The 23,663-nt window shown below is 47.2% G+C and overlaps 1 protein-coding gene across 1 annotated transcript in view; it reads left to right on the top strand.

Moving 5' to 3' along the window:
- The first annotated feature begins 1,822 nt into the window (after window positions 1-1,822).
- The window catches only part of Rpia (ribose 5-phosphate isomerase A), a 28,281-nt gene continuing 6,440 nt past the window's right edge, over window positions 1,823-23,663 (top strand). Inside the window, exons 1-8 of the mRNA XM_005385377.1 lie at window positions 1,823-2,153; window positions 9,974-10,034; window positions 11,921-11,976; window positions 17,242-17,301; window positions 19,194-19,258; window positions 20,332-20,400; window positions 21,193-21,334; window positions 23,369-23,468. Of these exons, the coding sequence (XP_005385434.1) occupies window positions 1,869-2,153; window positions 9,974-10,034; window positions 11,921-11,976; window positions 17,242-17,301; window positions 19,194-19,258; window positions 20,332-20,400; window positions 21,193-21,334; window positions 23,369-23,468 (838 nt within the window). The 5' untranslated portion in view covers window positions 1,823-1,868. The remainder of the gene's footprint in view (window positions 2,154-9,973; window positions 10,035-11,920; window positions 11,977-17,241; window positions 17,302-19,193; window positions 19,259-20,331; window positions 20,401-21,192; window positions 21,335-23,368; window positions 23,469-23,663) is intronic.

Here is a 23,663-nt window from a genome sequence, read left to right as displayed (position 1 = left end):
CTGGTCTCGAACTTGAAACGATCTATCTGCCTTGGCCTCCTGAGTGCTGGGATTACAGGCATGTCCCACCATGCCCAGCTATGAAGTGAATTTGTTAATAAGTCGTGCTTTAGTTATTTGTTGAAGGCTATTTAGGAATGACAGACTGTGTAGAAGAAAAAACAGAAGTCCCTTTTTCTCAAGAGTTCTATTTTATAGAGTATATGTGATAAGCACAAACTAAGTAAATAAATGATCAAGGGAAGTTTTGTGATGGAGATAAACCATGGGTAATGTGATAAAACGTGGGTGGGAAATGAATTAGATAAAATGGTCCGAAGGACGTCTCTAAGGAGTGGTGTTCAGCTGATAAGATGCAACTCCGTTGTGCTGAGAGGAACAGTCAGAAAGGCAGATCAGTCAGAGTGGTTTAAAGTCTTTAAGGGTAGAGGATAAATCAGCGATTGGCCAAGATTCACACCATGAACCTTTTGGTAGTGGATGCTAAGAACCTTAAGCAGGAAAGACTGCCCATAAGAAGATACAAACAAGTCACAGATTTACCTAGGGTGGCTTTCAACTTCACTGACCAACAGTATCGGGAGTTCAGATAGTTTGTCCTTCATCTTAGCCAGAACACTATAGTAATTTCTGAATTTGGCCTAAAACTGAGGATTTGAGTATGACTTCAAACGGAGGTCCTGGTGCAGACAACACATAGCCCAGGAGGCACAGTACATTATATTAAAAAAAAAATCTAGACGATGAGGGGCAGTAGTAGTGGCCCTCAGTGGGGCTTTGCATGGAGAAGATAAAGAGCTGTGTCTGATAGCAGATGGACGTCAGAGTTGAAGAACAAAGGCCACATGTATTTTGTTTGTTTTTGAGACAGGGTCTCGCTATTTAGTGTAGGCTGGCCTTGAACTCACTGCGATCATCAGCCTTCTGAGTGCTGAGATTACAGATGTGCGCCGCCACACCTGGCAAAGCCACATACTTTAGAGGACCTCCAAGTGGTCAGAATTAGTTTCCATGCCTTTAAAATGGCCACAGTAAGAATTCCTCACTCAGCTGGGGGCAAGCCTGTAATCCCAGCACTTTGAGGGGCTGAGACAAGAGGATCACACGTTTCAGCCCAGCGTGGGGAACTCTAGGAGTCCTATCTCAAAATATCATACGGGGGGTGGGTATGTAGATTGGCGCGAAGGTCCTGGGTTCAATTCCCAGTATCACCCAAAACGGAACAAAACCAAGCCCAACCCCCATTCCTTACTATCCCACACAGCAGGAAACTTTAAACGAGGCACAGAAGGTACACTCGTTTGTGCGGAAACAGGCTCTGGACAAAGAAAATCATACCACGCCAGTAAGTCCAGGACAATATCTAAAACTGGGGAGTCTGCACTTGTGGTCTTAGCCTTACAGGGGTCCAGGATGGACTTCAGGAGGCATGGGTATTGCACGTACGTTTGCACGGGAAGCGATCTAGAGGAATGGACCTTAAGAAAGCCGTAGAACAGTAGTTGAAGTCTCTCCCACGGCCACATCCTCATTGCTCCGAAAAAAGACAGGGTCAAGCCTAATACTTTTCTCAGATTCCTGAGAAGACATAACTCCTGGAATTGAAGTAACCATAGCGTAAACACTATTCCCCTGGATAAGGAGTCACCACCCGCTTTGTCCATCGCGAGAGCATTTGCACTTCCGGGCACGAGGCATTGCGGGGCTGGTAGTCCAGACTGTGGCGCGGCTACGGGTCGTAGATGCCTCAGAACTACATTTCCCAGCGAGCCTCGCGCAGCACCCGGCTTGGACCGTGCGTAAGAGCGTTCAGACTTCCGGACGAGCCAGGGGCGGGACAGCACCAGAGGCTGGAGCGAGGTGTCGGGATGCAGCGCCCCGGGCCCTTCAGCACCCTCTACGGGCGGGTCTTGGCCCCGCTGCCCGGGCGGGCCGGGGGCGCGGCCTCTGGCGGAGGCGGGAACCTCTGGGGCCTCCCCGGCTCCCACGTGCAGCTGCCGGGGCGTGCACAGTCTGGGTCCGTTGGCGACACGGGAAGCACAGGCGCGCGCGGCCGGGTCTCCAGCAGTCTCTGCCCGGCTCGCTCCACGATGTCCAAGGCCGAGGAGGCCAAGAAGCTGGCGGGCCATGTGGCCGTGAAAAACCATGTGAGGGTGAGCGGCTCGGGGCGCGGAGGGTTCGCGGTGCGCGCGGAGGGGCGCTGGGCGCGCCTCCTTCTTGGAAGGCGGGGGCTGAGCGGCGCGGAGGGTGAGCCCTTGGCGGAGCTGCGACGTCTCTTCCCTGCTCCCCAAAGACCTTTTAGCGGTGGAAGCGGTTGGGAGCAAGTCCCCTAAAAATCGAGCGCACCAGACACGCCTTGCAAAGTGGCGTCCGGCGGCGTCTGATGTTGGAGTGGGGATTAGGGGCGCTGGCTGCGCGGCCTCCTTGTCATGAAACCGAAAATGGTGAGCTGGGGCCGTCTGGAGGGCTGTACTTCTTGTTGCTCTGGAAGGATGGCAGGGAGCCAGTTTAGAAAGTGCTTTGAAATTTCTCTCCAAGCTGGGCGCGCGCGCGGGTTCCTGAGTTCCCGGCGGGAGGCCAGGAGGGGAAGCCGCGGCTTTAAACCTCTTTCTTTGACAGCGCCGGACAATCGCTTGACGTTTGGAGGATGCGGGTCTTTAAGGTGGAACTGCGGAGATGTTTAGCAGTTAGTTTGTTAAGTGACAGGTGTGGTACTGTTCGCTGCTGGAGTCTGTTAACCCAAGTGTGTTTGCTGGCACCAGTCAGGTTAATTGTCTTAATTATAGCAGCGCAGCGGAAGCCAAGGGGAGTATTTCTGCCTTGTGGTGGAGTTTCCCGGTCTTGTTAACTCTTTGTCCCTGTTCTCCGTTTCTGGGGTAGTGGTATTAGATTCTCCCTTGTTCTCAACGCTTCTGTGCACAAAGTTACGAAGACAGCGTCCTTCGAACTTCACTTCAGCCTGGTTATGTGGGAGGGGCCGGCGTGATAACCTGTGGCTCAGCCTGTTCTGTAGAAGGAACGGCCAGACCAAGTCCCTCTCGTGCCAGGGCCCTCCCGCCGGTTCCGCTGCTGCCTTGTTCTGGTGTACCTTTTGACAGGTCCAAGGAGGTCCCCAGAGTGGATATGGGGAACCTAGACGCACCCTTCCCAGAGAGAAAGTTAGCTGTCCCCTGTTGCAGAAAAACGATTTTGGGCTGTGGATATAGCTCAGCGGCATAAGTGACTGCCTGGCAAGTGCAAGGTCCTGAGTTCGATTCCTGGTACCAAAAAAAAAAAAATTATCAGAAAAAGAATTTTCCAGACTAGTCAGTGAGAGGCATGCAAGGGAAACATTCATTTAGACTTTTTTTTTTTTGGTCTTTTTGAGACAGGGTCTTGCTATGCAGTTCAGGCTGGCCTTGAGCTCACTTTATAGCCCAGGCTGGCCTCGAACTCACAGTGACCCACCTGCCTCAGCCTCCCAAGTGCTGGCCACCACACCCGAATGGGGGTTTTCCTAAAATGAATTATCAGGATGTATATTCTAGGGTCTGTTGGGTTTGCCCATTTTGGGGGGCTACGTTGAAGTGCAAACCATTTGCATGTGATTGAAGCGGAGATACACTATTCTGTTAATAGTGAACTTCCTAAAATGGGGATTGGTAGGGAGGAGCACAATTTTTAGGTGAAAACCAGATTTTTAGGCTTATTGTGTCCAAAGCCTTTAGGAATTTTTCCTGGATTTCTGTCCTGAAGCTTCAGTTTTTGTTAAAGGTACAATTTAGAAATTACTGATTTTCCTTTTTTTTTTGATCTCTTTGAGACAGGGTCTCACTGTGCAGTTCAGGCTGGCCTTGAGCTCACTTTGTAGCCCAGGCTGGCCTTGAACTCACAAACGATCCTCCTGCCTCAGCCTCCCAGGTGCTGGGATTACAGGTATGCACCGCCACGCCTGGCTTCCTTGTCTCTTTTTCTGCCTATCTTTATTTCTTTTATTCTATGTCAGCTTGTTGCAACTGGTTAGCAATAGGATTTTCTATAGGAATTAAGAGATATAATATAAAATGTATAGTTTTGCTCAAAGTTGGGGATTCAGTGCCACAGCCATAAAGTTTGGACAGTAAACTGAAATTTTAAAGTACCTATGTAAAATGAATTGTTAATAGATGGGTAAAACTATACAGATAGAAAAGTTCAATATTAAGGTTGTTCTGCTACCAGATTAACATTTGGTTGCACATGTCTCCTTGACCTTTGTTTTATAGTTTTTATTTGGTTAAATAATCTTCAAATCCTCATCTCAGGTGCGATTCCTTCCCAAAACCACTGGATTTCAGCCACATTATTTAAGCAGGTTATAAGGTGATGATGGGGACACCTCCTTTAGCCTTTGGGGGGCACCTATTGAAAATGTATGCCTTTCAAGGTTTGATTCAAAGGCCATTTCCTATTTTCAGCTTTTCCTTAACTTCCTAAGGAGAGGACGATTCTGAGGCACATTATGTTGGTGGCTTATGTTCTAGACATGTTTGTCCCTCCCAACCCCAGAAAGGGTAAGCTCCTACAGGAGAGTTAACTTTATCTTCATTCATTGCTGGCCACAGTGAGACTTGCTCTTAAATGTTCACTGAATTGATTGCCTGAAGTATGTGTGGACATATATATGGAGATTGTGGAGTTACTGATGGCCTTTTGTTTAGAACCTTTGGAATGGAGGGTTTCATACCTGTAGCCTTTTGGTGTTCCAGTTTGGTGCCCAGTTCCATTTCTGGGTGAGTGGAGAATTTGGAGAGATCTCAGCTGAGGCCTTTGTATCGCTGGGTCCAGATCTGTCTGTTTCCGAGGGTGTAGATAGTATCTGAAACGGGCTGCTGTGTAGGACTCTGCTTTCCTGAAGGTCTGTGGCCTTACCCTTTTGTTCTCTGTGGCAGCTGGGCTTTGGTTTTTGACTGATTTAGCCTGAAGAAATTTGAGGGCAGTGGCAATGGTTCTGATTGTTTAGTGGATGTATTTCCAAGGTTACATTGGACAAGGTGAGTTGCACAAAGGACATACGGTTTAAAAGGGCCTTCTGCCATTGGGCCACCTTGTAAGCAGCCTTTGGCTGTCTCTGACTGGCTTTGATTCCTGCACCAGTCATTTCATACCAAGGTAGCAGTGATGTGGGAGAGTAAAACTCCCAACCTGCTTGATGTCAGATGTGCTGAATTCGTGTCCCCTGAAATTGAAGAATGAATTACAAAGGAGGTTAAGAATATGAAAGGTTGATAGGATAGGAATGAATAGCTGCTGAAAGGCAGGAGGGGTCCAAAGTATGTTGCCTCAGAGGTCAGAGTCACTGAGGTGGGTACAACATGGGTTAAACTTCAGTCAACCAATGAGATTACGAGTATAGCCTCTTAGCTAATATTGAACCAGTAGGGAAGCAGGGCACTTAGCAGGGGTATATGGATGACGTCATTAACTTTAGTCCATAATCTATAGTCTCAGTGAGTGGGAGAGGATGGCCCAGTGAGATGATGGTTTATTTCTATGGGAAATCCCAAAAGGATGGTACCAAACAGTATAATTGCAAGTTTCTGTTTATACTTTAAGGAAGCACGTAAATCTGGCCATTGTGATTTTAATCTCAAGGCCCTGCCTTCTTTAGATACTCCTCCCACCACAGTTGTAGTGTGTCTCATCTTTCGCTGCACTGACTCCCTTGAGGGCCTCGCCCTGTGTAACTGCCTATTAATTTCTGTGTCTGCAATAGCAGGATTGCATGATGTGAGAGCTTTGGGTCTAGCAGGTACCTGCAATTCCTGGCCTTTTTTTTTCTTGTTTTTTTTTCCGGTACCGGGAATTGAACTCACGACCTCCCACTTGCCAGGCAAGCACTGGGCCGCTGAGCTAAATCCCCAGCTCCTTCCTGGCCTTTTCTAAAAGCCAGAGGAATTGTAGACCTTGTGTGACTCAAGTTTATCTTGAGTAATGCCTGATGTGGGAGTCTGAGGGTGACTTGAGTTTATGGGTGAGCTTGACTGTGAGGAATCTGGCAATCAGATTACTGTGTGACTGAGTTCTGAGCTTCAGGTCAAGTGTACCCAGTCATTGAGAAATCAAGACATTTTCTTCATTGCTTCAAGGTTGTTACATGTTGAAATATGTAGCCATGTTGAATGGTTTTGTGTTATAATGTCTTGCAGTGATGTTAAGACGTTCATTGACTTGTCTTAAAGTCCTTGTGTTTGGGATTTGCCACGGCAGCTAAATGACTGTTGGATGTGTTGCCTTCTTGGGATTGTTGTGGGTGGAATTTTGATCAGGGTGATATAGGGGAAAGAAACCTTCAACCTACTAGATATGTGGTATGAATTCGTGTTCTCTAAAATCAAAGAATGAATTTTAGGAACAGTGGAGGTTAAGAGCAGAATGTATTTATTGAAGAAAAGAAAGCTGAGAGAGAAGGGGACCCTAGTGGGTTGCCAAGGACCCTGTCTTTTCTAGGATTTTTATAGAGCACATCCCCAAGGTGAGGCAAGTCCAAGGAGGGAAACATGGGAAATCACAAGGTGTGCATGAGATGGGACAAAACTATGGTCAGCCAGTAAGACTACAAATGTAATTGCTCAGGTAAAATTGATTAAATCGGGATCAAATGGTGAGGTAAGTCACGCAGCAAGCAGCCATGAATACAGAACAGGAACTTTTCCTCTAGGCGGGTGGGTTAGTGACTCTTCCTGTCTTTTTCAAGGTGATGGACACTTACTTAAAATATCAGTCCCTGATGTCCATCCCTAGGGAGGTGTGTGGGTGGACTAACCCCCACATCTTTTGTTTCATCTTTTGTCTTGAGGTCTTCCCACAGCAGAAGTGTCTATCTCTCCCATAGCTGCAAGGTAGCTTGTCTTCCATACTGGCTCCCTCGAGGGCTCAGCCTTACTTGACTACCTATAATGTTTCTCTCTAACTCAGGTGCCTACAAGGGCATGCGCTGCTCTGATGGCCTAAACCCTTTGATGCACTTGGAACTTTAAACTAGTAAAAGTGGTTTCCAGCAGATTAAGAGGCTAGACATTGATGAAATCTGTGGCTAGAAGAAACCTGAGTACGAGCATTTTCATTATACAAGTGTGTGACTGGGGACATTAGTGTGTGTGTGTGTGTGTGTGTGTGTGTGTGTATGTATATACTCAATTCTCTCTGTTGGTCATTCTTTTTACTCTTTAGTTTTAACTATAGTCTGACTAAGAAGGATCATATTTTCATATTAAGTAAGGGGGTTAGGACTTTATTCCTCAATATTCCTAAAGCTTTGTCCTGTGGGGAGTGAAGCATTTGCCTTGTGGCTATGTTTGTTCTGAGGGATTCCAGGACTTTCCTTCTTACAAAGAAAACTTCACAATGGGCTTTCCCTTGCCAAAATGAATTGTTAATCAGTTGTTGGAACGTTAAAGAAATTTGAAATGCAGTGCTGTTTCAACAAAACGAACTGCCTGAAATTGGTTAGATTTCAGGGTACACTAATAAGTAGTGAGACTTATTCAAAGTGAGATTTGTTGTGTTTGTGTGAAGTGATACTGTTAAAAGATTTTTTAAAAAGGCAAAATCATGATACAGATACAAAATGCACTTTTTTTTGTTTTGCTTTTTTGAGACAGGGCCTCACTGTGCAGTTTAGGCTGGGCTTCAGCTCACTTTGTAGCCCAGGCTGGTCTTGAACTCGTAATGCTTCTCCTGCCTCAGCCTCCTGAATGCTGGGATTGAGTTATAGACACATGCCACCATGCCCAGCTAAACTGCACATACTAAGATTTTGTTTAACTCCTGGAAAAGATGTTAGAACCTGTTCTCAGGTGTCTTAGTCCATTTTCCTGCTGGGCATTGGGGTATTTGTAATGTACAGAAATTTATTGACTCACAGTTCTGGAGGCTGGAAAATTCAATACCAAGGTGCTGGTACCTGGAGAGATGAGAGTCGATAGGTAGATACTATCTAGATACTATCTAATGGGCACTAGTCCCCACCACCCCCCAGGTGTCTTGGATTGATCACTTCCCAAAGGGCACACCTCTTTTTTTTTTCAGGTACCGGGAATTGCACTCATGACCTTGCGCTTGCCAGGCAGGCACTGTACCGCTGAGCTAAATCCCCAGCCCCCAAGGGCACACCTCTTAAAAGAGACGCCCCCACCTTAGGATGGTTTGACTTGGAAGTTTTGATGATGTGAAACCATATATGTTCAGTAGAAACTGAACTTTGAATTTTGCATTTTGGCCTTTTCTGGGCTAGTGATAGGTGGCTGGATAAACTCCCAGGACGCTGAGCAGTAGCTGTGAGCCGCACCTCCCAGTCAGCCACAGGGTCACAGGAGGAAGGAGCCAGCATGGTGTGAGCTGTTGCTAAGCTAGGATGTTCTGTAGGTCAGGTGTGTGTGTGTGATTGTTTTAAATATTACAAATATTTTACTAATATTAAATTCAGAAATAAAATCCAAATGGTTCTCTGAAAACAAGGTATTAGGGTATCAATGTATTACAGTCCAATGAACAGGAGGTAGTATTTTATTTCATTTTAGTTTTTTTGGTTCTTTTTTTTTTTTTTTTTGAGACAGGGTCTTGCTATGCAGTTCACACTGGCCTTGACCTCACTTTGTAGCCCAGGCTGGCCTCTTGCCTCAGCACCTCCCAGTCAGTAACTGAGGTGAGTAACTAGTTTAGAGAGCCTGAGTTCCCACTGGTCATTTTAAAGCCATAGAGTTGCCTGTGACAGGTGGTCACTAAACAATTGAGCCATTTGTGTGTGAGGGGCCTCGTGGCACCCCACTTCTCAGGGGCCCCTCCTGATACTTCGGGTAAGAATTATTTGCTCTGTTAAAAATTTTCCACAAGTTTGAGTCTGTCAAATAGCATACACTCTTGTATGTCAGATAATACAAGCAGGTTCTAGCATTCTATTGAAAAGATAGTCCGTAACATCTTGCTTATTTCAGCTTTTCCTTACAGTGTTGAACTCATACTAAAGCATTGGGACTGTAGGTCATGCGAGAGTGCTGTGAGGTATATCTTTATATTAACACTTGTGAGTCCTTTTGGCTGGTGCTTAATAAATGTTAGCTGCCGCTTTGATTTTAGTAGTTTTGCTGCAGCTGAACATGGTCCACGCTGGCCCCTATTTGCTAATCCCTGGCCTTGTTTCGCTCTTTGTAGGTGGACTGGTCTGCTCATAGGTCCTTTCACCCTTCCTTAAGATTGCAGGCTCAGTGTTGTGACACATGTCTCTTGCCCTCTGTGCTCAGGGAGTGCTCTGCATCTATTGCACATCCTTCCTGCACGTGATAACATGAGTTATCTTCTGTTCCTTGCTAAGCCTTTACTTGTTTCCTGTTTTCTCTGAGACTGGCTGAGGCAGACAAGGGCTCCGTGGGCGTTAATTGGGCAGATGCTGACATGTCTTACTATTTTGATGTTACTTTAGACCCTTGCCTCTTCTGTTGACCCCATCCTGGATGGGCCTGGTGTGACCTTAAGGTTTTCTATGCTGTTACCAACTTGCAGGTGCCCTGCCTTCTAGGTGGAAATCTTGGGTGAAAAGGGACTGATGCCAGGCACTCCAGCTTTCTACACCCACCCAGGCTGTTGTCTGTTTCTACGGCCCTTTCTTTCAGCCCTCACTGCGGTTGGCCAGGAACCTTCTAGGGTTTATCTGCAGCTGCGAAGTTGCTGTGTGGTGTAATTGAGCAAATCATTTGTTAGGCAGAATGTAGGGAGGGAGTGGCGACATTAACTGTCAGCCTCGAAAGCGTGAGGGCTCTGTTGATTAAGTGCCCACTGGGCATCAGGATAAAGTACAGCTTTGAGGTTCCGTGGCTGTGCGTCTGTGATACAGGCATAGGACCGGCTTTGCACTTGTCTTTGTGAATTGCTGTTCATCATCATTTCATAGCTCTAGAAGAGGATACAGTGGAATAAAGTATGATAGTAATTCTTTTTGTCTTCCCTTTTTTGGCAGAATAACCAAGTGCTGGGAATCGGAAGTGGTTCTACAATTGTCCATGCTGTGCAGCAGATCGGTACGTTCTCAGCCTGTGCACTCTGTGCGCGGTGGCAGGGGTAGGGAGGAGATGGGCAGGGTTTGGCGCCCGCAGGGCAGAGCAGGGGCGCTGGGACTGCTTGCCTGAGGTCATTTGAGTGTTGCTGCTTGTCTTAGGAAAGGGGGATGCTTGGACCCGTTCAGCTGGCCTGGGAGGTCCCCTTGCCTTTGTTCAGTCTGTTCAGCTTCTGGGGTGGGTGATGGTGGTGGGGAGGTGGTGGGAAGCAGGACTGAGCTGGAAGGAGGTAGGAATACAGACGGCGGTGGTAGGAAGGCGGGGAGAGCTGACTTAGATGAGGGCCCAGCAGAATTTCAGTCACGATGGGGGCACACTCCATTCATGGCCCTGTGTTTTGGTCTTGGGCTTTCTGTGAAGCTGGTGGGTTCCTCAGACAGACAAGTTGAGGTCAGAGTCGGTTTGCCCCGTCCGCGGCCCTGGGGTAGGTGTGGGACAGAGTAGGCTGCCCTCAGTTGGGCTGTCTCTGTGCTTAGGAAAGGCACAGGAGTGAACAGCCCTGTGGCTGCCCAACAGGTTCTGCTGCCCTGCTCTTTGTGAAAACAAAGCCCGGAGGAAAGGGTTACCCAAACGCTGGTGTCTTCAGGTGCCAAGGGGCAGGGCCTGGAGGCAAAATTCTGGTTCACTGGTCATTGAGAACTGCTTGCTGACGTGATGGCTTCTGGGAGCCTGCATGGGGCCAGGCAGGAGCTGTAGTACTGTGCACCTTTCTACTTAACTAAGTATGGGGAGAATTTTAGGGTGTGGGAATTACTGTGGATTTTATGAGAGTGGCACCTGAACCTTCCAGGATGCAGATTAGAGTGACTTGAAATTTTTTTTTAAAGGGATCTGTATTTATTTATTCTTTTTTTTTTTTTTTTTTCGGGTGTTGGGACTTGAACTCATAACCTCATGCTTGCCAGGCATGCACTGTACCACTGAGCTGTACCACTGAGCTGTACCACCAGCCCCCAATGACTTGAAATTTTAAGAAGAATATTTTCATTATGACCTTTTTTTTTTCTTTTTGGTTTCTTTGAAACAAGGTCTTGCTGCATACCCCAGGCTGGCCTTCAACTTGTGATCCTGTGATTGCTTGCCTCAGCCTCCCTGCTGCTGGAATTATATATGTGTGTCACTATGCCCAGCTTAAGACATTTTTAAAAATTAAACTTTCCTGAAAGTTTTAAGACAATAAATAAGCAACTCCAAAATGAATGAACAACTTCCCCTTCTAACTGTCCTTTGGGATCTAAAATTACTATATTTTTATTAAATGCGAAAGTACAGTTGTACTTACAAAAGGCAACATAAAGTAGTGGTTAATAAGACTGTAAAGCTAAAGTGCCCAGGATCATATTCCAGCCTTTCCATACTTAGAACCAGCTGATCACTACCAAGTTACCTACTTTTCCTCTCTGTTCCTCAGTTTCTTTGTCTGTAAAATAGAGATGATAAGCTGGGCTTGGGGGCTCTCACCTATCATCCCAGCACTTGGGAGATTGAGACCAGCCTGGGCTACAAAGTGAGCTCAAGGCCAGCCTGAACTGCATAGCGAGGCCCTGTCTCAAAAAAAAAAAAAGATGATAATCTGAACTTATCTCTTGGGTTGCTCAGATTAAAACAGCTCATTTATACAAAGTTCTTAACCTATCCCCAGGCCCATACCAATAGCAAGCATTAACATAGCTCTCGGATGGCAGTCTGTGCCGGGCTCGTACTCACCTGCCCGGTTTCTACTGTACCTGTCACTGGTTTTCTCCTCACGGCTCGGGAGGGACACAGAATTTGAACAAAGGGACAAGAGACAAAAAAAATAAAGTGAGACAGGTGAAAAATCACCACTCTGCCTTGTTGTGTCTTCACAGCTGAAAGAGTGAAAGAAGAGAATCTGAGCGTCGTCTGTATCCCTACCTCCTTCCAGGTAAGTCCCGCTTTCTGCTCAGCGTCTTGGCTCTAGCTCAGTCTCGTGGTTCCCTGAGGATGCGGACACCTGGCTGTGTTGCACATCACATGGTTCTGGGTGAGAGAGCCAGGCATAGGAGAGGCATTTATAGAGAGATGATTGCTCTTCACAGTGTGGTGTAGGTGTGCTCATCTATTCGTCCCGAAAAGTTCCAGTGGATCTTGAGTTCAGGCTCTGTGGAGTACTCGTAGTAATCGTGTGGTCTCTGTCCTCAAGGAATACAGTCTTATCCCTACCTGCAGGTGAAAAAATTTGAGGCTAAAAAAGGAATTAAGTGAGGTGTTAATAATACAGGTAGAGTGTTTTGATTATTGATTAGATGTCTAATGTTCTTTGATCATAAAGTAGTAGGCGCTGGAGGAGGAAAGCAGTGGAGCCATTAAAGATTAGGAGAGACAAGAAGAGTGGACACTGAGAACAGGAAGGCGAGAATGACTCAGTCCTTTGGTTCTCTAGAGGATTCTATTTTAAATGCCTTTGAAATTGTGAGGGTATTGCTATGTCGTCCGGTTTTTAATTTGCTATTGAGGAGCTTCATGCCATTGTGATTGTGATCCTTTGTCTGAAATGTGTTTTTAATCTTCTCAGAACCATATACCCTTCAGTGATCTTCTTTCAGTGGGCTGAAAAGGCCCTGATGTGAATCTGGTTGTATTCACGTCGTGTTTGCCAATGAGGCACGGCCCAGTGAGATGACAGCAGAGGCTTTAAACCTTTTTTCTCTTTAGCACTGGTGATGGAAACCAGAGCCTTTGTACTGAGCACATTTCCAGTCTTCTCCCCAGCCCCTTGCTTTTTAAGAATTTTTAAGTTTCAAGATGAGACAGGGTAAGTTGCCGAGCCCCTGAGTGCTGGGATTACAGGTACATGGGAACAGGCCTGCCTTCCAGCTTGTTTCATTTTTTATTCTTGAGACAGGGTCTTGCTTAATGGCCAGACAGGACTTGAACTTGTGATCCTTTTGCCTTGGTCTCTCAGGGTGCTGGCATTGCAGGCATGTGCTGCCAGCTTGGAAAAGTGCTTTTGCACGGGGGCTTGGCCTCTCGGTACCGGAACATTCTGCCACCATGTGAACAAGGTGAGGCTAGACTAGCCGCTAGGTGGCTGGGGGATGAGAAGCCGTGTGGAGGGTGGTTCTGGGCAAGTGTGAGTGGGGCCTTCGGACACTAGTACCTAGTTGCAGAGACTTTGCAGTTTGTCCATGGAATCATGAGAATTATAAATATGTGCTCTTTGAAAGCCTCTGCATGTCAGGGGAGCTGCTGGAAAGCAAGAGCTCATTGATAGAGGGTACTCTTGTCCTCAGCTATGGTTGGTAGCCTAGTCCTAAAACCAGCTGTTTTTCCTTTTTCAGGAATCAACATGCTGCCCTAGGAGGGATATCATGTTCTTAAGTAGACTTTGCACCAGTCTCATGTGATTTCCGTTTATAACACTGCTTCCTGAGTCTTTTGGGAAGTTCCGTGTTGTTGATTTCGTTGCTTCATAGCTATCTCCGGTCCTGGCCTAGTATATCCTCCTTATTTCTGCTGCTTACCTTTGCCCAGCAGAAGCAACTCGTAGAGTATAGTAATTACAAGAGGGGATTTACAGATTGACTCACTTGGTCAGGGGCTGCATAGTCCCACAGTGGCTGTCTGCAGGCTGAAAAGCCAGGGAAACTATTAGCTGGCTGCTTCATTCAAGAACCGGGAAGGCTCAGACCTAGAGGATCAGTGATGCGGCCCCAGTCTGTGGCTAACAGCGGCCTGGAGGCCCCTGGAGAGTTGCAGTCAAAGTCTGAAGAGTTCAGAGTCTGGAGTCCTCTGCTGACAGTAGAGCAAAATACCCCACACCTGCCCCAGAAGTGCAGCGTGTGCCTAGCGTGAGCTCCCCATGCTGAGTTTTTTCTGTTGGCCCCCAGCCGTTCAGGACTGGGCTTCTGCACGGACTTGGATGACACACGAGCCAGTGTTCCCTGGATGCCCCCTCACAGACACCCAGAAGTGTGCTTTGCCGGGTTTCTAGGCAGCCCGCAGCCCCCAGGCAAGTTGAGAGCCAGTATTACCTGTCACATCACAGCTTTTAAAAGTTTATCACTGTTTTGTTTGGCCAGGTTTATACCTTTAAAAAGAACTCTGTTCTTGTAGTTTTAAAGTGGTTTGGGAATGAGCTGAGCTATTCAAATTGCTATCTTTAGTGTTTGTGCCGCCCCCTTTTTTTTAAACAGAACAGTCTCTTAACCCACCTGTTCTTAGTGACAATTGATAACAGTGTGTCTAGACTGGAAAATGCTGGCCAATTCCAGTTAATTAGGTGGAGTCACTTGAAGTTCCCAGGGCTTAATAACTCCCATGTCTAGTTATTCTTACCCCACTGCCCAAACTTATTTTGAGTTAAGTGTAGCCAGATGGGATCTTCTGAAATGGTTGAAAGGAAATAAAAATACTTTTTGCCCTACTTTTTTTTGTTTATTTGTTTTTTGAGACAGGGTCTTTCGAAGTAGCCCAGCTGGCCTTGAGGTCACAATGTAGCCCGCACTGGCCTGAAACAGTAATCCTCCTGCCTCAGCCTCCCAAGTGCTGGGATTACAGGTGTGGGCTACCACACCCAGCCCATTGCCCTACTTTTAAAACAAGTAAACCTAAAAGGATTTAAGTGATTTTGGTAGATTTTCCCTTTAAAGCCAAAGGCTTTTGGAAGAGAAGAATAAAGCAGTTGCAAGTCAGGTCTAATTTAAGCCCACATCAACTTTTATTATTCACTTTGCCTTCATTCCCACCTCGGTTGAGTGGTAAAAGGAAAATGGACCACTTTCAGATTTTATTGTGAAATTCATGGGAACAGAGGACCACTTAACTCGCCTGCCTTGTGCCATGGTTTTGGAGGCACAGCTGTGGGACTGGAGCAAGGTGTTGCTTCCTGTCTTCAGCAACACAAGCCGGGCTTGCTTTCCTGCTCCGTACACTTTCTGGCCTCTGGCCAGAAGGGGGCGCGGTGCGTCTGCTGCACTTTCTGGAGACCCCTCAGCTCCCTGGGTGGGGACAGCCGGGGTCCAGCAGGTGCTGGTCTCACCTGCGCACCTGCAGCTGCCTTGTGCTGACTGAGCCGGCGATGGGTTGCCACTCCTGCAGTTGTGTGGAACCCAGAGCAAGGCAGTTGTGTTTTTACCAGAGCAAGGCAGCCTGACTGAGTGGGCTTCCAAACCAGATGTTTCTCGTTGCCTAATTCTGAAGGCGGGAAGTCCAAGGCCAAGATGCTGGCCGTGTTTCCTTCTGAGGCTATCTCCTCCCAGCTTTTGGCACAAAACTGAAAATAAGTTGTTATCTGACCTTCCAAGAAATCAAATAAGGGGTAACAGCAGTTTCTTAATTAAGCAGGCCTGTTTCATTTGGCATGGATAATGAAGTTCTGCTTTAAACAAAATCATGCATTGGTTCTACTGGATTCTCAGTTCCTACATGTACTATTTATATTTTTATTTTCTCCTTTATTATATATTTCTCTTTAATAAAAACAATATCATGAACTTTTTAAAAATTTTATTATTATTTTGGTACCAGGAATTGAACTCAGGACCTCACATGTACCAGGCAGATGCTATGTTGCTGAGCTGTATCCCTGGCCCTATTTTTCTTGGAAACAGGGTGTTGTTATGTAGTACAGGATGGCCTTGAACTTGAGAGCCTGCCTCAGCCTCCTGAGTGCTATGATTATAGACACATTGTCACCATGCCAGGCAATGAATTTTTTTTTTTGAATCTTTTTTTCTTTTTTGTCTTTTCGGTATCGAGGATGGAACTCAGGACCTTGAGTTTCCCAGGCAGGCGCTTGTGCCACTGAGCTAAATACCCAGCCCCATTGAATTTTTTGGGGGAACGTTTTATTTTAGCCTTTTATTCTGGGAAATTTAAAACTTCAACAAGGATAAAGAACAATAAAGTGAATTTCAGGGTACTAACCAGGAAATTTCAGTTATCAATTTGTGGCCAGTCTTGTTTCATCTATATCCCAACCTCTTCTATCACCATTATTTTAAAACAAATTCTACAAATAATTTTATTGTATGTACTTCGTTACGTCTCTGAAAAATAAGGCATCTTCTAAATATCACAACAATATTTTAAAATTAAATTATCTTTAGTAACATCAAATAAAAACCTAGCCTTCACGTTATCCATTAAATTTTGACTCAGAATCCCAAATAAGACCTACACATAGGAAATCCTACACATCATGTTTTATTTATTTTTTTGATTTTTGTGTAAAAATATTGATCTTTATGAGTAAATGTGATCATTTACATTAATGAAGTACAGTAACAAAAATTACAGTATATCTGATTGATAAAGCCATAAAATATTCTTGGAGCAGGAATAGGGTATATACTGTAATGTGAGTGTTATGGTTTAGATCTAAAGTGCCCCCCAAAAGTCTCATGTTCAGAGGTGGGGCTTTTGTTCAGTGTTTTGTTCTTAGAGTGTTAGGATTTTTGATTAGAGGGCTGGCCTTGGTCCTCCTGTGCCCACTTTTGCGTTGGTTTTCTTTTTCTCTTCCCTTCTTCCCTCCCTCTTCTTCTCCCCGCTGCCCCTTCTTGTTCTTTTTCCTTGTGGTGTGAACACGGTGCCTCTCCTAGGCCAGGCAAGCTCGGGGCTCCTGTGAGGCCTGCCTCTATAGTAAATGGGGCTTTTTTTGGAAGTTAGGAATATCTCCTAGGCTGGTGTTTTAAATTTGCACGTTCTTCACTTAACCATTCCAGAAATCTTGCCTCTGAATACTCTTCTGAGTGTATCTCTTTGCTTGTTTTTCCTCAACAGTATGGCCTGTAATCACTGTCAATTCAGTTCTCTTCAAACTTTTTTTGTTCTGCATTGTTCTAAAAAGTTTTTGAATATTTTGTGAATTTGGTTCTTATCTTAGAAAAACTTTAAAAACATGTATTGCCGAAGTTTTAGGAGGCCACGGCACTGTTCGAAGCAGCACGTCGTGGAGTAGGGCTCTTGGCGCAACACTGGAGCCCGGGCTTGACCGTGTGCCTCTCCCGGCTCGCAGGATGAATTCCTTGGTGGGCGGTTTTGCTGCCAGTAGGGCTGTATCTCTTACCTCTTGGCAGAGCAGGATGAGATTTGAGAAGGAGCATGAATCAGGCTTACACTGTTTGATACTTAAATACAAAAAAATCTGAGAATGTTTGCTGTGCGTTCAGAGCACAGGATTACGGGAGGTTTTTCCTGTCCTCCCCAGGCCCGGCAGCTCATCCTGCAGTACGGCTTAACCCTCAGCGATCTGGACCGACACCCAGAGGTAAGAGCAAGAGCGAGAGACCACTGTGCCTTTCTCCTTTTGTGGCTGTCACTTGTTCATGAGCTCCAGGGACCTTGGCAAGTCTAGAGACAGGAGCAGTTAGTCCCACGAGCTTTTCTCCTGGATCCCGAGTATTAGTTCTGGCTAAGGTCTTAGGTGGAGAGGTTTCCAGTTTCACTGTGAGGTGACCCTGAGGGCTCAGCACGAGTGCGGTGAAGGGCAGTGGAGAAGCCCAGCCCTGGTGTGAGCAGGCTGTGGGGCGGATCACTGGTGTGCAGAGGAGAGGTCGTCTTCGGAGGCAGCCATGCACATGTGGAAGGTAAGTCAGTGTCTCGCAGGAAAGGCTGGAAACACTGGAAACGCGGGGGCAGTCCAGAGCAGCCGAAAGTGATGAGGGTACACAGCATCACACACCGCCTAACTAGTGCTTTCTGGGCCATCGCGTATCAGGTATTGTGTGAGGTGCTTTCTTGTACTAAGATCTTTAATCACCACCAGCCTGGAGGGTGGGGACCATAACCGTTGCATGTTATGGATGTAAAAAAGGCACAGGAGAGAGTAAGTCATTTGCTTAAGGCCACGCTATAAGTGGCAGAGCCAGAGTTAGAGCCGGTGCACCTCTGGCCCAGGGCGGTGTTAGAAGAGTTTTGAGGGAAGAGGTAGTTAGAGCTGAGTCGAAAGGCTGTGGGGCAGTGGCAGGCGAGGACTTTCCTGAGAGCTAGGTAGTGACTGAGCTTTGTGGGCACATGTGAGCAGCGCCCAGTTTCTGGGGGTGATTTGGACTGAGTGAATGGAATGCGTTGTGCGTAGTGTGCCGAGAGAGTGGGGATTGGGTGTGGTCTAACCCATGTCACCGTGGTACGCAGGGGCCTGGGAGGGATGGTGGGAACCATGGGAAGGGCTGACAGGGTTTCTGTGGGCAGAGCGGGGCACAGACTGACCCAGCTGTTCTGCAGCTGCGAGGAGTGTCTTTGGGCTGAAGCTGGGCCCCTGGCCAGGCAGAAAAGGTCCTGGAGTGCTGCCCCAGCTCAGCCTGGCCCTAGGGTTAGCGGCGAGCAGGGGGGGAGCAGCGCAAGCTGCAACTTCAGGATGGGAACAGCAGTGCCCTGTGCAAAACTTTCTGGGCCACACCAGCCACATCAAGTGACTACAGCGGGAGTAGGGTGTGTGTCTTACACACTGTTTTTTTAAATCCACACAGGAATTCTCCATGTCCATACAGAGTACCATGATGAGAGCGCCAGTGTCCTTGAGTTCTGAAAGATGGATGAATCCATTTGCCCTTGACTGCCTTGGGGCTGGCAGTGGCGCCTCCTACTAGAGGGACAGGGCGAGCCGGGCAGTTGTTTGGTGGGCTCGCAGTGGGAATGGCCCAGGTAGTTTCTCATTCAGGGCCATATCCAGTGTGTGTCACCTGCTTCATAGACTCCAGGTCATCTTCTTGTCCACTGGAAATTGCCTGTGTTTGCCCGCCTGGTGCCAACCTCTGAATCAGTGTTTCTCAGTGTTTTCCTTATTGCAACCCCCGCCCCACGGAATTTAATACCACGGACACACTGTTATCTCTGTATATACCTCAGGCCCTTTCGGGGGCTGAGCATCAAAATGTTTGACGCTTTCTTTGCTCTCACTCCCCTTCTTTGGGAGTGATGCTACCTGCACTGGGAATGCACTCGTACAGTTTGGGTCTCAGACCTTGAGCTCCTGTCCCTGTGACCCTCGTGAAGCAGCCTAACCTTGGAGCCTGAGGCCCTTGATTGGTTAAGTGGGAAACTGGACCTCGCTGATAGGGCTGCGGAGAAGCGCATAAGCTGTCACCGCACGGCCAGACTCAGTGCAGCGGCCCCACTCAGGAGATGCTCAGGGCTTTGTGTCTGTCCTTCTCCCGACAGATTGACCTTGCCATCGATGGTGCTGATGAAGTAGATGCGGATCTCAATCTTATCAAGGGTGGTGGGTGAGTGCTGTAGGAACTTTATTTATTTATGAATTTCTTTGTTTGTACCTGAGATTGAACTCAGGACCTTGCGCTTGCCCAGCACGCGCTGTGCCACTGAGCTACATCCCCAGCCCAGGAATTTTATTTCTAAAGACTTCAGTGTGTCTTTATGAAAGCAAATGGAATACAGAATTACCAAATTGTCACTGCGGTGTATGTGACTTTGTTTTTCTACTTGGACTCTGTGACCTTTGCATCAGCCTGACATTTCTGGTGAGTAGTGTCAGTCCGGTGCCTGGGAACCTTGGCTTCTTCCGTGAGATCGTATGTACATCTTCTGTGTTTCCGCATTCTGCTGCTGACTCAGACTTTTAATCACGCCCGGGTGAGCCAGCATACTATCCATCAGCTGGAGTGTTAGGCCTATGGGCTTTGTATTGTGACCTTCGCCCTGGAGCTGCCCTTAACATCTGTGAGCATTTGGGGATGTGATTCATTCATTTGGAAGAAGTTTATTGGGTGTTTTTAAGTGCTAGTTTCAGGAGGAGGGACTGGTGAGTGGAAAAGGTAAAATCCTGACTTGCTGGTTAACAGTGAAGCAAAGCAGTACTGAGTGATAGTGTTTAGAACCACACTTTATTGTCTAAGATTTTCATGTATTGAGTAACCCTCCTGGCTGCAGACGTGAGGTAACGTGGCTGGAGAGCAGCAGAGATAGGCGGGACCAGATCTGACCATGCAGTGCCGGGGCGCTCTCCACTCCATCGCCCCATCACGCAGTGCACGGGGCAGGCTGTTCCGGGCTGGCCCTTATCAGGCCGTGGCCAGGGGACGCTTTCGCAAACACAGTGCTTCTCACATGCATCTTGCAGGCGGCTGTGCCCAGCCTGAATGGGACACATTATCTGCTTTCTAGGTTTCTCCTACACACAGACTAGTGTTTCTGTAGTCCATTCACTAGATGCAGCATAGAGGGCCCTTACAGTTAAATTTGTCTGAGCAGGATTGAGTAGATTTGGTGTTTCTGTTAGTTCCCAAATTGAGATTTTTTTCCTTAGTCCTCTGTTCACTTGCTTCTTTCCCACCTTTAGGGGCTGCCTGACCCAGGAGAAGATTGTGGCCGGCTATGCCAGCCACTTCATCGTGATCGCTGATTTCAGGTAGGGGCTGGGTGTCCTGCACTGCCTGCTGAGAAGGTGGCTTGGGGCCAGCTCCTTACCCTGTGCAGAGAGGAGAAAGTAGAGGGACCGCCTGGCTTTCTGAGGCTGACGGCGAGGATTTAGAGTGTCTTTGAGGGCTCAGTCCTGCTTCCGTGCTGAAGGTGGGTGTTGCTGATTGGCCACAGCCCTCTCACACGGAGCCAGGACTACCAGTGCTGCTGAGTGTTCACGGGGAGGGAGAGGAAGCAGCTTGTCACCGTGTTAGCAGAGCTCGTCCTCATGTGTCTCTGATTACTTCTCCCTGGGAGCCTCCGAGGCAGAGGGCGGCCCTGCCCAAGGCAGTGACTCAGCGTGCCCTGCTGCCTCTGGGGTCAGACTGAACACGTGACTCAGGCCGAGCACAGCCTGCCGGGCTTTCAGGCCCTTCAAGGAGTCTGGGAGGAGGCCTTGGGCCGAGCGTGTCAACTAAAAGTATGTGTGTGTTTATTTATGAAATACAGCTGTAGGAAGAACATAAATAGTAGCACCTACCTATACATATAAATACATGAAAATAAATGTTTATAATAAGCCAACCATATCAAATTTTAACATTTTTATCACACTTATATGAAATACCTCTTAAATAGCCTAGCAGCCAGTCCCTTCGAGGCCCTTTGAACACTGCCCTGATCACTTGTGCTGTCTCCCGGTTGTCTCATTAACCCCTTCTGGAATGTAGTGTTCATCTGTACTGTTCCGCTGATTTAATTTTATTACGTCTTTTGACATAATATGTCTTTTTTTTCCCAGGAAGAATTCAAAGAACCTTGGCGATCAGTGGCACAAAGGAATCCCTCTGGAGGTCATCCCGATGGCCTATGTCCCAGTGAGCCGAGCTGTGACGCGGAAATTTGGGGGTGAAGTTGAGCTTCGCATGGCCGTCAACAAGGCGGTAAGCGGCTGGAGGTTTCTTTTTTTTTTTTTTTTGGTTTTTTTCTCCGGTACCGGGAACCGAACTCACGACCTTGCGCTTGCCAGGCAGGCGCTTTTGCCACTGAGCTAAATCCCCAGCCCCGGCTGGAGGTTTCTGAAGGCCTTTCAGACTCTTGTGCTCCTGGTGGACCTGTAGAGCCTTCATTTAATTAATTAGCTAATTAATTAATTACCGGGAATTAAACTCAGGACCTTACACTTACCAGGCAGGCACTTACGCCACTGAGCGATATCCCAGCTTCATTTATCGTTAATGTTTGCTTTTAGACAGCTGGCTTTGTTCGTGAGTTCAGCCTCGTGTGGGCTCAGACCACGCTTAGCACAGTGCCTGTCCCCTGTACGAGAGGGGAATGGTTGTTTCTCCTGTGCCTGGCGCCCAGCATTTCTCAGGTGACCTGACCTTCGTGCGTAAGGCCTGGACCACCCACTGACAGCTGCCAAACCTGGGCTTGCAGGTGCTGCGCCCCACAGGGCTTCAGATCTCACGGTGTAATGCAAACAGTGTGACAAGAAGTAGACTTTCCTTGGGTTACACGAACGCTTCCTCAGGCATGAGCGGTACATGCTTCAGTCCCGGTGTTTCTCATCAGCTTCGAAAGTGGGTTGCAAAGAACGTTTTTTTTTTTGGTACTGGGAATTGGAATTCAGGATTTTTCACTTGCTAGGCAGGTGCTGTGCCACTGAGCTATATATCCCCAGCCCCAAGAACTTTATATATATACGTATTTATTTATTTACTTATTTATTTAAATAAGCAGTGGTGATCATCTAAAACAAAACTGTAGCTCTGTGTGCAACTGCAAAACGTCTGGAGGACAGGGAAAAGAGGTGATTTGTACCCATGCCCTGGTGTTTTTATTTTGACCAGTTTTCTTCCCTGTGTTGGCTTTTAAAGCACTATAACCCTAGCCCCAGTGGTTATACAGGCTCTGATGGAGCTGCGTGGCTCTCTGTGTAGCTGGAGGCCAGGAGGAGGCTGTGGAGCTTCTTGCTTAGAGCTGAGGTTCACCCAGGGAAGAGCCCAGGCTCTCAGCTTCCCTGGGTTCCTAGGAACTCCCACTTCTCTTCCTCTAGTCTGCAGGGGAGTCTGTTTCCTCGCCTGGGACCTTGGTGTTCTGTCAGTATTTGTGACTGCCCCCTGCCTGTGTGCCCTCTGACTCTATCTCTGTTTGCTGTCTTTAAAAGATATATTCTTATTAGTACCTTAATTTTATAGTTTTAATGTGGTATATTCTTATATGCGTGTAATAAATTTTGATCATGTCTCTCTCCTGTCACCCCCCTTCACACTGCCCTTGCTTAAGTTCCCTTCCTTCAGCCCAGTGATAGTCTTCTGTTGACTTCATGTTATCCTTCTTAGAGTCCACATGTTGCCTGTCTTTTTTTTTTTTTTCCCCCCGGTATTGGGAATCGAACTCACGACCTCACGCTTGCCAGGCAAGCGCTGTGCCGCTGAGCTAAATCCCCAGCCCCTTGCCTGTCTTTTGATGGACTTCCTGATCAGGGTACAGTAGCATTGTCTTAGTTTATATTATCGATGGTACTTACTGTGAGGTTTTGAGCACATGGTGCCATGTTGGAAATTGGTTCTGTTGTAGTTTCTCACTGTAATAGTAGCTCAGACTCATTCAGCCCTTCTTCGGGCTCTCACTGTGGTGAATATGTGTGCACACCTTTTACACATAAGCCATCTTGAGACCTATGCATCACTGTCCCCTTTTGCAGTTGAAAACCTGAGGCTCACAGAAGGTGGTAGATAGTTCTTCCGAATTCGTAAGTTTCTTAGAATTCCCTCCCTCTGTGGCAGTTAAGACTCAAATCAGAGTCTTTGGGATGCTAAAGCTCCGCTCATTACTGCCTCCCACTACTTTCTAGGAAGTGCAGAGTGGGAGCGCTCATTGGAGCCTGCTGATCTGGATGTCACCTTCACTCTCCTGTCTTTCCCTGCCTACCTGTGTCTCCATCCTTGGTCAGTGTGCAAATTATCTTCTAGGGTCCTGTGGTGACAGATAATGGGAACTTCATCCTGGACTGGAAGTTTGACCGGGTGCACAAGTGGAATGAAGTGAACACAGCTATCAAAATGATCCCAGGTAACCTCGGTGCTCTTTCTGACTCCCTTCCTTCTGGCCAGAGAAGGCGGTGATGTTGGCTTTGTGAGACTGGGTTGGAAAGGAGAACTGCATATCATGTTTGGGATTTTGACTCCTTTCTCTGGGAATAATTGTTGCTTACCTACCACCTTTGGTGTGTATCTTTCTTTTTTTTTTTTTTTTTTTTTTTTTTTT

This window comes from Chinchilla lanigera, unplaced genomic scaffold (genome assembly GCF_000276665.1).
Source record: "Chinchilla lanigera isolate Chin_1 unplaced genomic scaffold, ChiLan1.0 scaffold00023, whole genome shotgun sequence".
NCBI lineage: Eukaryota > Metazoa > Chordata > Mammalia > Rodentia > Chinchillidae > Chinchilla > Chinchilla lanigera.
The sequence above is the reverse complement of the archived record's forward strand: the minus strand, read 5'-3'. Positions and strand labels throughout refer to the sequence as shown.